Raw genomic sequence first — 13194 nt, forward strand, 5'->3', positions numbered from 1 at the left:
TGTACAATGACTACATAAAACTAAACTGACAAACTACTAATATGAAAGACCATTGCAAATCCTGTAATTTCTAAAATCTTTTATATGATTAAAAAAACTTGCCAATAGCATGAAAAATCCTTCCACCGTCAGACAAACACAGTGACACAATATTTTTGTGTTCACTGCCATCTGCTAGTTTAGGGATCCCAAGTTCATCTTCAAGAATTTGAGGAGAATGGGCTTCAGCTTGATTGGAGAACACAGCTGGCCCACCTTTAGGTGGCGGAATTTCAATGCCCATCAAACGGTACTTTCTTCTGCGGTTACCAATCCACGTCTGTTAAATTAAGATTTTAGGAATTAAAATTAGCAAAGAATTAAGCCTTGAAAAAACACTGCTATTTTATGACCACTATCTAAAAATACAATGCATCACAATAATCGTTGTCATAAAGCAAATTTGTGACATGTCAAAAAAGTAAAATAATATATGAATATATTGTTCATTTTGTAACCTATTTTTAATCTAGTCTTAGGGCCCTATATTGTAGAGGTCTACACGGAAGACCAGAGACTGTACAGATTCAGGTCTATGTTTTAAATGATCAGCTGGGTCCGGGTCGGGTCTCAATCTATTCCTTCAGGTCTCGGGTCTGTTTAACATTGTGGGTAATACCCGAGGTCGATCGGAATCGGAGAACACACACTCACATTTAAATAAAATATTTATCCAGCAACAAAAACTTAGATGAACTGTCGCATACATTTTTTCTATGACGCTAAAGTTGCGTTAAAAAGTTTATATCTGGTTGCTCCAACCAGGCAGCTAACGCGCATGCGCTCTTGTAATGTTTATCTGGCTACCAGTCAGGAGCTTCTGCAGTGAGACGCAATGACTTAACCTTTGACAATTGGCTATTTTATTTAGAAGGCGGGACCTATTCCACCATACCGCGCATTTTGCACTGACGTGACTTCTATATTTTTTATAATAATATTATAAATTGACCGTCTTGCTGTTATATCTAAAGTTTTCGCGACTCTGCTCAAAGAGCACAGAGATGATAGCAAAGTAAAGCTAACGAAAGCAGCTATGACACCGAACGAGCAATCGTTATTATAATCCAAATGGGCAAACATTATTAAGCAAGTTGACCCGATACACAACAAAGTGGACTTTTAAAGCTGGAATAAGCATTAAACATTTCAATCGTCAAGAGAGGAATAACATGGATGGAACTTTCTTTGAAATAAGGATTGTGCATCACACACAGTCAGGTACAAGGAGGGAGAAGACTAACTTCTAACGTTATGGGTAAGACAAAAAGTTTAATTTTCGCTACTTGTTTATTGACTTATTAGTAACAATTAGCTAAAGAATATTTGCCGGTCGGGTCTGTTTCTTCCCGGGCAGCTTCGGGTCCAGATTTTAAATAATAGACGGGTCCGTGTCGGTTCCGGGTCCAGCTTTTAAATAATAGACGGGTCCGGGTCGGTTCCGGGTCCAGCTTTCAAAACAACAGACGGGTCCGGGTCGGTTCAGTGTAGCACATTTACGGGTCTGATCGGGTTCGGGTAGGAATTTTTGGACCCGTGTAGACCTCTACTATATTGCACCCAGCGCAATTGACTTTGTCAGTGACGCATGTATCATTTGTATTTTGCACCAGCGTTTTTCCCTCCACAGACGCACGTCGGCAAACTAGGGAATGAACTTGCGCTCCCTGGGCGGTTCAGCACAAATAAGGAGGCGTGTTCCGGCGCAAAACATCCCTGATGCTATTTTGCAGTTTCAAAAAACAATTGCGCCACTGACCAAAAAAAACTAGTCTAAAGTCAGTGGCGCGTTGCGCGTGGTTCATTATGCTATTTTAAGGGCGCATCCTTGACCATAATGTATAGCGTGCACAATGCGCACACACTTTGCTTATCTAATCTACACAGATGCAACAGTTATTTTTGCAAATCATAAATTGTTACAATAAAAAATATTAACACATGAGATAAGGGAAATCATAGTGGTGAGCATTGTGGTGATAGTTTTTATTTATTGTGTGGCTGCGTTAAAAATTTCTCATGCAAATAACCATTAAAATATTTTCATAAGTTTGTTGTGTGGCTGTATTACGTTTATTTTATGTAAATAATAATTAAAATGTTTTCATAAGAAACCTTAATGTACATGAACTTGATTTGTAAGTGTACTTTTGGGACCTTGCTTGCGTTTCTTGGGTCCGATTTCAAAGGCCACAAACCCTTTCAGCGGTGAGGGTGGACGCAGCGATGTCCTCTGCTGGCGTCAGGTCATATGTAGAGGCAGATCCACCTCCTGTTACACGGCGTGCCTGATTTATGCTGGCAAGCTTGGGATTCCCCCGTCTCCTGACATCATTGTAGCGCTTGGCGCAACAATGGGGATGCCAACTGATGAGACAATTGTGGCTATTTCCTCTCACGCCTGTTTAACCGACGCTGATTTGGGCGGGTTTCTCCTATCCCCATATAAAACAACTTCTCTGTCTTTGACTGCTCTTACAAGAACGTGGGTCTCCTCTGCTGTGAACCGCTCCTGGCGTGCGCCTGGTAAATCTGTCATAATAATAGCAACCCGCCATGGAACTTGCGCCCTTGCATTTAAAGGGAATGTTGGATAGCGTTCTGATTGGTTTATTTGACGTTACGCCCAAACCACACCTATGAATAATTAACCTACTTCAGACCAACCCCTTATTGATTTGCGCCTGGCGCAAGAGTTATTTCTCCCGCCGGGAAAATAGCAACAGCGCCCAAGATCCGCCCACAAAGTCACTTGCGTTTTGCGCTTCGCACTTGCGTTTCAGATCGTTAAAATAGGGCCCTTAGTCTTGGGCCAAATGTTCTTGTTAGTTTTAGTCAACTAAAAGTCTCATAATTTTAGTCTAGTTTTAGTCAAAAGAAAATTCAAGGTATCTTAGTCAAGTTTTAGTCAACTAAAAGTCTCGTCATTTTAGTCTAGTTTTAGTCAAAAGAAAACTCAATATATCTTAGTCAAGTTTTAGTTCAAACTTTTTTGGCTTTTTTTAAATAAATTATTTCTGAGATTATTTCTATTACCATTTCAGTCAATAAGTGTTTCACAGATATCAAATATTGGTTAAATGTCATAATCACCTGAAAAAATACACTTGTTGAATGATTTTTGTTGAATGCAACTTTGTTAAAGTCACGTCGTGACCGACGAATTGGGAACCGCTTCGCGGATGACCTATCTACTTCGAGAACTATCAGAAACGCCAATGAACTTGGCATGCAGGTATTTGCATAATGCCGGCGCCGCCCCGCCAGGTGCGTATATAAGGCGCAGGTGCATAATACCAAATCAGCTTTATTGCTTCGAAGCCGGCAGACATCTGCTCTCGAGAAGCTTTCCAAACTGATCTTCGTAGATCCTGTTCTGAAGGGAAGAAAATAAGATCTCAGCTTGCTGAAGTTGGTTGGGCAAAGACACCTCAGCGGAGGCTCGCAGTGTTTTTTCTCCACCCTTTCTCTCTGTCTCTTTAACTTAGGACTTGAGTTCGAGTGAGTTCGTTGCCTCTCCCTGTGTGTTTCACCAGCTTGCACAAAGAGTGATTTCCCTAAAAGAGACAGCCACTCATTCGTGTCACGGTCGGGGTCGTCTTTTTAAAGATGGATTTCCGTCCGTGCTTCGTTTCTGGATGCAATGTGTTCATCGCCCCCCCAGGATGGCAACAAGCGTTGTCTTTCGTGTCTGGGGCTCCAGCACGCAGAGGCAGCGTTGCGTGATAGTTCATGCTCCGTCTGCGAGGGCATGACTATGGCAGATTTGCGGAGACGGGTGTCGTTCCTCCGGCAACGGCCCCCGCCTTCCAAGTCTGGTACTGCTAAGGGTGCAGTTACCAGACTTGCGAAGGATGACCTCCGTATAACGGTGCGGGGTGGGTCTGCTGGTTCTTCCAGCAGCTCCCAGCGCCCTGATCCGTTGCCAACGGAGGTCCCGATGGAGACGAGCGGCCCGTGTTCTACGGTGTCCTCGCGCTCTGTCGAGCCTCCACCTGACGCGATGTCCACCGTAACGTCGGAGGGGGGGTTGTCAGCCTCGGACGTCGATCCGGATCCGCTCCCACCTTTGGGCCAGGTTGCGGGTTCTGCGTTCGACCCCGAGATGGCAGCCATGCTCGCTCGGGCGGCGGAGGTGGTCGGCTTGGAGTGGACTAAACCTCCCCCACCTGAACCGTCCCGCCTTGATGATTGGTTCTTCGGGGGTGACAGGGCTTCTCAGTCCTCGCCCCCGGTGCCTTTCTTCCCCGAGGTGCATGAGGAGTTTACGCAGTCGTGGAAAACCCTGTTTTCCGGCCGGAATCAGGGGAATCATCCCTCTCCCCTCACCTCTCTCGAGGGTGGAGTTGCCAAGGGGTATGTCGGTATCCCGTCAGTGGAGCGCCCGGTCGCGATGCATCTGTGTCCGCCCGGTGTTGTTTCCTCCTGGCAGGACCATCCTACTCTGCCCTCACAGGCCTGTAAGCACTCATCGGCGCTGACCGGTGCTGCTTACAAGGCTTGTGGGGAGGCAGCTTCTGCCCTGCACAACATAGCATTTCTGCAGGTTCACCAGGCTAAGGCTCTGAGGGACCTGCACGCGGGAGGTCACGACTCGGCGGAGTTCTCCGAACTGCGTGCGGCTACGGATCTGGCGCTTCGTGCGACCAAGGCTGTGTCTGGCGGACATGAAGGATGCCGATAAGACCCGGCTCCTGAATGCTCCGGTTTCCCAGACCGGCCTGTTCGGCGAGACGGTCGAGGAGTTTGCCCAGCAATTCTCCGCGGCCAAGAAGCAGACTGAGGCCATCGCTCAGATCATGCCACGTCGGAAGCGTCCTGCGCCTGCCCCGTCCACGTCGGCGCCTCAGCCTGCTCCTCGCCGAGGGCGTCCTGCGGCGGCCGCCTCCGTTCCTGCCTGGGGCTCTTCTAAGAAGCAAGGAACCGGTCGTCAGCAGCCCGCCCCGCCCGCTCAGCTCGCTTCGAAGGGTGGAAAGAGGAGATCGAAGCGGCCCTGAGACGGGCGACCTAGAGATGGAGGGGATCGCTCTTCGGGAGATGGTGAAGGCACCACTCCCCCCACCGGAGGAGGGCCGGTTGGGGAATCTTTTGTTTCAATTTTCTTTTCGCCGACTTTTCAGTCGGCACCCACAATTTCACAAAAAAGGGCGAATTCCACTTCCATCTCTAGGTCTTCAGATGAGCGCCGGAGACACGAGCGGGCTCATAACCCCCCCTCGTTCTCCGACTCATCAGAGGAGAACGAGAGCGACGCACGGGCTCATAACCCCACCGCGCTCTCCAACTTCTCAGGCGGTAGGAGACAGCTACGGGCTCATAACCCATCGTCTTCCTCCTCCTTCGCCAGAGGGTGCATCGAGTGGTGTGAGGTGTCTTCAGCAGAGCCTCCCTTACTCACCCACCCAGCGACGGACTCAGGTGAGTGTTATCACACACACAACACTGCTGTCGGTGCGGCCATTACGCACACATCGGCGATCACCTCCGTTGCGCCCGCCGCGGGTACACCGATCGTGCCTTTAGTCCCCCTCGCACGGTATCTGGGGGCGTGGGAACAGCTTCCCAGCCCGTTGCGTTGGCTTTTACGCATGATTCGTCTCGGCTATGCGATCCAATTTGCCCGCGTCCCCCCAAATTCTCCGACGTTCATTTCACTGCGGTGAGAGCTGCCGATGCGCACGTCCTCCGTGCGGAGATCGCTGTCTTATTGGCAAAAGACGCGATCCAGCCAGTCCCACCAGCCGAGATGAGGTCGGGGTTTTACAGCCCTAACATTATTGTACCCAAGAAAAGCGGCGGCTTGCGACCGATCCTGGACCTGCGTTCGCTGTTCCGTGCACTTCTCAGATTGCCGTTAATAATGCTTACGCCCAAACGCATATTTCCATGCATTCGTCCATACGATTGGTTCGCATCTATCGACCTGAAGGATGCGTACTTCCACGTATCGATTCTCACCCGACACAGGCCGTTTCTCCGCTTTGCATTCGAGGGGCGAGCATACCAGTACAAAGTCCTCCCATTCGGGCTCTCTCTGTCACCCCGTGTATTCACCAAAGTAGTGGAGGGGGCTTTAAAACCCCTGAGAGAGAAAGGTGTGCACATTCTCGCATATCTGGACGATTGGCTAATAATAGCTCAAACACGTCAGACGCTGTGCGATCACAGAGATTTAACTTTAAAACACCTTGCTCGTAGGGTTTATAGATAATTGGAAACACTTCAGGGGGAGACCTGACCTGCTAAAGAGAGATGGCCTTCATCCGTCATCGGAAGGAAATGCTATACTCTCTAGAAATATGACCAATACTCTAAATTCTAATACAGTTTGACTACCCAGGGCCCAGGTCAGGAAACAGATAGATCGGCCTACCCGTCCATCTGTTAGTAGCTCTGACATGTCAAGATCACATATATCCCAGAACTTAGAGTCTATCTTACCAGAGTATCAACACATTTCAACTGTGTGCGTTCCTCGAACAAACGAATACAGAGCACCGTTTACCTCGTCTCGTACAAATCTTACTAACATAAAATTAGAAAACAATACGTTTACAGATGAACCTCGAATGTTAAAATTCGGCCTTCTTAACATTAGATCGCTTACCAATAAAGAACCTATTGTCAATGAAATAATTACTGACCAAAACTTAGATGCACTCTCTTTAACAGAAACCTGGCTTAAAGCAGACGATTACATTAGTTTAAACGAATCCACCCCACAAGACTACTATTATAAACATGAACCGCGTTTAAAGGGGAGAGGGGGTGGTGTAGCTACAATATACAAAAATGTTTTTAAAGTAAACCATAAATCCAAACTAAAATTTAATTCATTTGAAATAATGCTATTAAATATGGAAATAACTGATCGTAACCATAAACAGCTCTCTTTTGTCCTTGCTACAATCTATAGACCTCCGGGCCACCATGTAGATTTTCTTAAAGAAATATCAAATTTCCTGTCTGACCTCGTAGTCACTGTAGATAAAGCTCTTATCGTTGGTGACTTTAATATACATGTTGATAACCCAACAGATACATTAGGATTAGCATTTATGGATATTCTAAATTCTCTCAATATTAGACAAAACGTGACAGGGCCCACGCATACTCATAAGCACACATTAGACTTAATTCTGTCACTCGGGCTCAATATTAATGAAATCGAGATATTACCTCAGAGCGATGCAGTTTCAGACCATTGCCTTGTCTCATACACTGTACTTCTAGATATGATCACTCGATCCACAATACGCTACCGACTAGCCAGAACAATAATTTCCACCACTAAAGATAACTTTATTAGCACTCTTCCAGACCTGTCCCAAATGAAACATGTAGCAGATAACCCTGAAGATCTAGATATTGTAATAGAAAACCTGAACAGTATTTGTTCTAACACATTGGATGCCGTAGCTCCAATTCGAAAAAAGAGAATCAAAGAAAAAACGCCAGCTCCATGGTATGATCATCACACAGCAGCACTCAAAAAGGCAACTAGGAAAATGGAAAGAAATTATAGAAGCACAAAGTTAGAGGTATGGCGTGCAGCATGGAAAGAGAGTGTTAAACACTACAGACAGGCTATAAAAATCGCCAGATCTACGTATCTCAGCAATCTTATTAAAGAAAATCATAATAACCCTCGCTTCCTCTTTAGCACAGTTGCGAAACTGACTAGAAATAAAGAACAAACAGAACCCACTAATAAACTCCCACACAATAGTAACGACTTCATGAACTTCTTTACTAAGAAAATTATGATTATTAGGGAAAACATTGTAGGTACCCAAGCAGCCACCACTCTACCCAGTAATACATTTAATGCTTGCCTACCATACGAACATCTTGAGTCATTTAAACCTACTACAATAGATGAGCTATCTAAATTAGTAGCATCATCCAAATCATCGTCCTGTATATTGGACCCTGTTCCCACAAAATTACTCAAAGAGGTATTCCCTATAGTGTCTAACCCAGTACTAAATGTCTTTAACTCATCATTAGAATTAGGCTACGTTCCTACAGCTTTCAAACTAGCAGTTATTAGACCGCTCATTAAAAAACCAAACCTTGACCAGGGAGATCTAAATAACTTTAGACCAATCTCAAATCTCCCTTTTCTTTCCAAAATATTAGAAAAGGTAGTGGCAAGCCAGCTACGCACATTCTTAGCAAATAATAGTACGTATGAAAAGTTCCAATCAGGATTCAGGCCCCACCATAGCACAGAGACAGCGCTGCTTAGAGTTACAAATGACCTTCTCCTAACATCCGACCGTGGTGAAATATCACTCCTTATATTATTAGACCTTAGTGCAGCATTTGACACAATAGATCACACAATCTTACTTAATAGGCTAGAAAACTATGTTGGCATCAGTGGTCAGGCGCTAGCTTGGTTCAGATCGTATCTAACCAATCGCTATCACTTTGTTTATGTAAATGAGGAGGAGTCACATCACTCCCTGGTTAAACACGGCGCACCGCAGGGATCAGTTTTAGGTCCTATCCTGTTCTCGTTATATATGTTACCTCTGGGAGATATTATCAGAAATCACAACATACAGCTTCACCGCTACGCAGATGACACACAGCCCCACATCTCCCCACATCCCAGCGAAACACAAAATTTTTCTAAGCTATCAGACTGCATCAGCGATATAAGTGACTGGATGTCACATAATTTTCTTATGCTAAACTCCAATAAGACAGAGATAATTGTTATCGAACCGAATCGCTACAAATATAATATGACAGATTACAAGTTGCCCATAAATGGCTGCACTGTGGTGCCAACCTCCACGGTTAAGAATTTAGGTGTGATGTTCGACAGCAGTTTATCCTTCGACAGCCATATCTCCAATGTCTGCCGCACAGCATTCTTCCACCTTAGAAATATCTCAAAAATACGCCATATGTTGTCTGCATCAGATGCAGAGAAGCTTATCCACGCTTTTATGACCTCTAGAATAGACTATTGTAACTCGTTACTCGGAGGATGCCATGCAAAACAGGTCAACAAGCTTCAGCTAGTTCAAAACGCTTCTGCAAGAGTTCTTACTTGAACTAAGAAGTATGACCGCATAAGCCCTATTCTGGCATCTTTACACTGGCTACCAGTTAAATATCGTATACAATTTAAAATATTACTAATCACCTACAAAGCCTTAAATGGCCTAGCACCCTCATATCTTAGAGAATTATTATCAGAATACAATCCATCACGTGCATTGCGGTCACAAAATTCTGGCCTCTTAATTATCCCTAAAATATCAAAAGTGTCTAAAGGTGGCAGATCCTTTTCCTACTTAGCCCCTAAGCTATGGAATGATTTACCAACCGACGTCCGAAAATCAGAGACAGTAGATAACTTTAAATCTAGACTTAAAACTTTTCTCTTTAACAAGGCTTTCAAATAGTTGTTTTAACAATGGTACTTATCTCCTAATAGCTAGCTTGTACAACCTAATAAATAAATAAATAAATTTATAAATAAATTAAAACCTTTTTTTTCGTCAACACTTCAAAGCATGGTAAATCTCATTAATACTCTTTAGTAATATGCTGAAACTTTGAATTGGTTTTCGACTGAGTCTTAACTGCCAAATATGGCCGGCTTGCAATTTTGGCCTTTTCCCATGACCTTAAAATAGTATGTCATACAGAACCGTTTGCCACTGTACGTTAGCATTAACGACGGCAGTGGGGCCTCTGGCCTTAGTCAAACGAGTTCTGTTTCCGTTTCTAAAATCATTAACTATATGTAATACACTTAACCAGCAATAGTTAGCCTGTCCGGAACCGAGCTGACTAAAACCACATTACTGTGTGACACTTGTTTTCTATGTGAACGGCCCCTACGCTAATAAGATTTTGTGTCTCTCTCCCTGTCTCGTCCTTGATCCCGAGGACGAGACAAACAGATCCAGTTCCGGTACATGTGAAAGTCGGCACACAACTGATCTACTAGCTGTTCTTCAACGTGATGTCCAGCTGATGCCTGACCAAAGACCACCGGCAGAACCCGCTTAATCTCCGCTTAATCTCCGCTCAATCTCCTTCCGTTTCAATGTGTATATATATATATATACCTCCCAAGGGTTTTTTCCTCCTATGACTTTTTTTACTTCCCCGGCTAAAATTCCGGGGTTTTTTTCTCCTAGGGGGTTTTTCAACCCGGGGAGGCAGCCTTTTTGGGCTTAACTTCTATACGTTACATTAGTAATACGTTTGTTTATAATGTTGATTTATAGCCGTAGCAAATTTAACTGCTTGTGCTATCGTTTATTATGTTGTGCTATCTGTCGATTTTCTGTGCTTTTCACTGCATCTATTATGTAAAGCTGCTTTGATACAATTACCAAATTGTGAAAAGCGCTATATAAATAAAATTGAATTGAATTGAATTGAATTGCTCGTTTGGGTCTTCGGGTCAACTGGTAAAAGAGCAAGCTTTGCCCCGTGCAGAGAATCTCTTTTCTCGGTATGGAACTGGACTCGATCGATTTGACAGCTCGTCTAACAGAAGCGCGTGCACAGTCGATTCTGACTTGCCTGAATACATTCAAGAGCAAGAGCGCGGTCCCGCTGAAACAATTTCAGAAGCTTTTGGGGCATATGGCAGCAGCCGCAGCTGTAACTCCGCTCGGACTGCTACATATGCGACCGCTTCAGCATTGGCTTCACGATCAAGTCCCGAGGAGAGCGTGGCTGCGCAGCATTCACCGTGTTATCATTACACCTGCGTGTCGTCGCACTTTCACTCCGTAGTTAGACCATGCGTTTCTCCGAGCCGGTGTGCCTCTGAGACAGGTCTCCAGGCATGCAATAGTATGCACAGATGCTTCGGACACGGGGTGGGGGGCCACGTACGACGGGCTTGCGGCTTCGGGGGTCTGGACGACACCCCAGCTGCATTGGCACATAAACTGCCGGGAAATGTGGGCTGTATATCTTGCGCTCGTCCGTTTCAGCAACGAGTTACGGGGCAAAGACGTATTAGTTCGCACAGACAACACTGCGACCGTGACGTACATCAATCGTCAAGGCGGTTTACGCTTGCGTCACCTGTCGCATCTCGCCCGTCACCTCCTCACTTGGAGTCAGAAGAATTTGAGGTCTCTTCGTGCCATTTACATCCCGGGCACGCTCAATGTAGAGGCGGATGCGCTCTCTCGGGCTGCACGTCCCGGCGAATGGCGACTTCACCCCATTGCGGTTCAGCAGATTTGGAGACGTTTCGGCAAAGCACAGATAGATCTGTTTGCTTCCCCAGAGACGACCCATTGTCGCCTGTTCTATTCACTAGCCGACGACTTGCTCGGCGTGGATGCATTGGCACACAGCTGGCCGCGAAACATGCGCAAATACGCGTTCCCTCCGGTGAGCCTCATTGCGCAAACCTTATGCAAAATCCGGGAGGACGAGGAGAGCGTGCTGTTGGTGGTACCGTATTGGACAACCAGGAGTTGGTTTCCAGAACTCTCTCTCCTCGCGACAGCCCCTCCTTGGAAGATTCCCCTGAGGAAGTACCTTCTTTCTCAACAAGAGGGCACATTATGGCACCCGCGCCCCGACCTGTGGAACCTCCATGTGTGGTCTCTGGACGGGGCACGAAGGATGTGAGTGATTTACCGCAAGAGGTATCTAACACTATTGCTGCTGCGTGAGCGCCGTCTACGAGACAGGCTTACGCGCTTAAATGGAACCTGTTTGTCGACTGGTGTTCTTCCCAAAGCGAAAACCCCCGAGAATGCCCGATTAGTGTTGTGCTTTTGTATCTCCAGCGTCGTTTGGAGAATAGGCTGTCACCATCCACTATTAAGGTCGATATCGCTGCGAAATCAGCTCACCATTCACCCGTAAACGGTAGGACAGTGGGTCAGCACGACCTGGTCATTAGATTTCTCAGAGGCGCTCGAAGACTGAATCCTTCGCGTCCTCCCTCTATTCCTCCTTGGGACCTGTCCTTGGTGCTGAAATCACTCCAGGAAGCCCCATTCGAGCCTCTGCATAGTGTGAGTGTTAAATTTCTTACTATGAAAACATTAACTCTCCTTGCTTTGGCTTCTGTTAAGAGGATAGGGGATATTCATGCATTTTCGGTCGATAATTCGTGCCAAAGTTCCCACCACTCCTTTCAGAGATCAAGTGGTGAACCTGCAAGCGCTGCCTTTGGAGGAGGCAGACCCAGCCATGGCTTTGTTATGCCCTGTTCGTGCACTACGTGTGTATATAGACAGGACGCAAAGTTTTAGGACCTCAGATCAGCTCTTTGTTTGTTACGGTGGCCAGCAGAAAGGAAAAGCTGTCACCAAGCAGAGGATGTCCCATTGGATTGTGGATACTATAGCCCTTGCATATCAAAAGCAAAATGTGCCTTGTCCATTTAATTTACGTGCTCACTCTACACGCAGTGTGGCATCATCTTGGGCACTGGCTCGCGGTTCCTCGCTAACAGATATTTGTAGAGCTGCATGCTGGGCGACACCTAATACGTTCACAAGATTCTATAGTGTTCGTGTCGAGCCGGTTTCCACTCGGGTTCTTTCTACTAACTAGTTAAGAATGCCGAGGGGCGGCTCGTGTGTCGGCTTGGAGCCTCTATTTTGGTGCTGTACATTTGCACCAATATGGAAGGCCATCAGGACAAAAACGTCACAAAAACTGTTTTGCCTCTCCTCCACCGCCCTGATAGCTGGTGTTGCGGAGCATCCGCTGTCAACCCATCACTGATGTATTTTCTGTAAACCTGTGTAGGCTAGGCGTCCACATTTGCCCCCTACGTGGGGTTCATTTGTGTGTATAGTCCGTGGGGTTCTAATCCTCCACGTTTTTCCTTAGCAGAGCCTGCTCTGCATCTCTCATACCATGTATTGTTCAGAGACTTCTTTGAGCAACCCTCGGTTGTTTCATATATTTTATGTCATCCATTTAACCTTCTTAGGGGATGGCTGCCGCAGTGTTCTAGCTCCGCTCAGTTTAGACGCTTCCCCAGTTCGCTGCTTCACTATCGTGGGTTAAGGAACAGGTAGTGACCGGCCTTCTGCATTTCGCCTTAGGTTCTGCCCCTTTATGTGGAGGGCGGAGGGCTTTTGCAGGCACTGGAAGGGTTCAGCTGCAGTGGCGTTTTGGTAGGGATTCCCAATT

At 46.1% G+C, this 13194-nt stretch overlaps 1 protein-coding gene across 4 annotated transcripts in view; it reads right to left on the reverse strand.

Annotated features, from left to right (window-relative positions):
- The window catches only part of hdx (highly divergent homeobox), a 285160-nt gene that overhangs the window by 87492 nt on the left and 184474 nt on the right, over positions 1–13194 (reverse strand). For 3 of the 4 annotated variants that reach the window (XM_055177696.2, XM_055177695.2, XM_055177694.2), the window contains exon 7: positions 103–319. The exons of the other annotated variant lie outside the window; for it this stretch is intronic. In XM_055177696.2, the coding sequence (XP_055033671.2) occupies positions 103–319 (217 nt within the window). The remainder of the gene's footprint in view (positions 1–102; positions 320–13194) is intronic. 4 annotated transcript variants of the gene reach the window in all.

Source organism: Misgurnus anguillicaudatus, chromosome 16 (assembly GCF_027580225.2).
Source record: "Misgurnus anguillicaudatus chromosome 16, ASM2758022v2, whole genome shotgun sequence".
In the NCBI taxonomy this organism is placed as follows: Eukaryota; Metazoa; Chordata; class Actinopteri; order Cypriniformes; family Cobitidae; genus Misgurnus; species Misgurnus anguillicaudatus.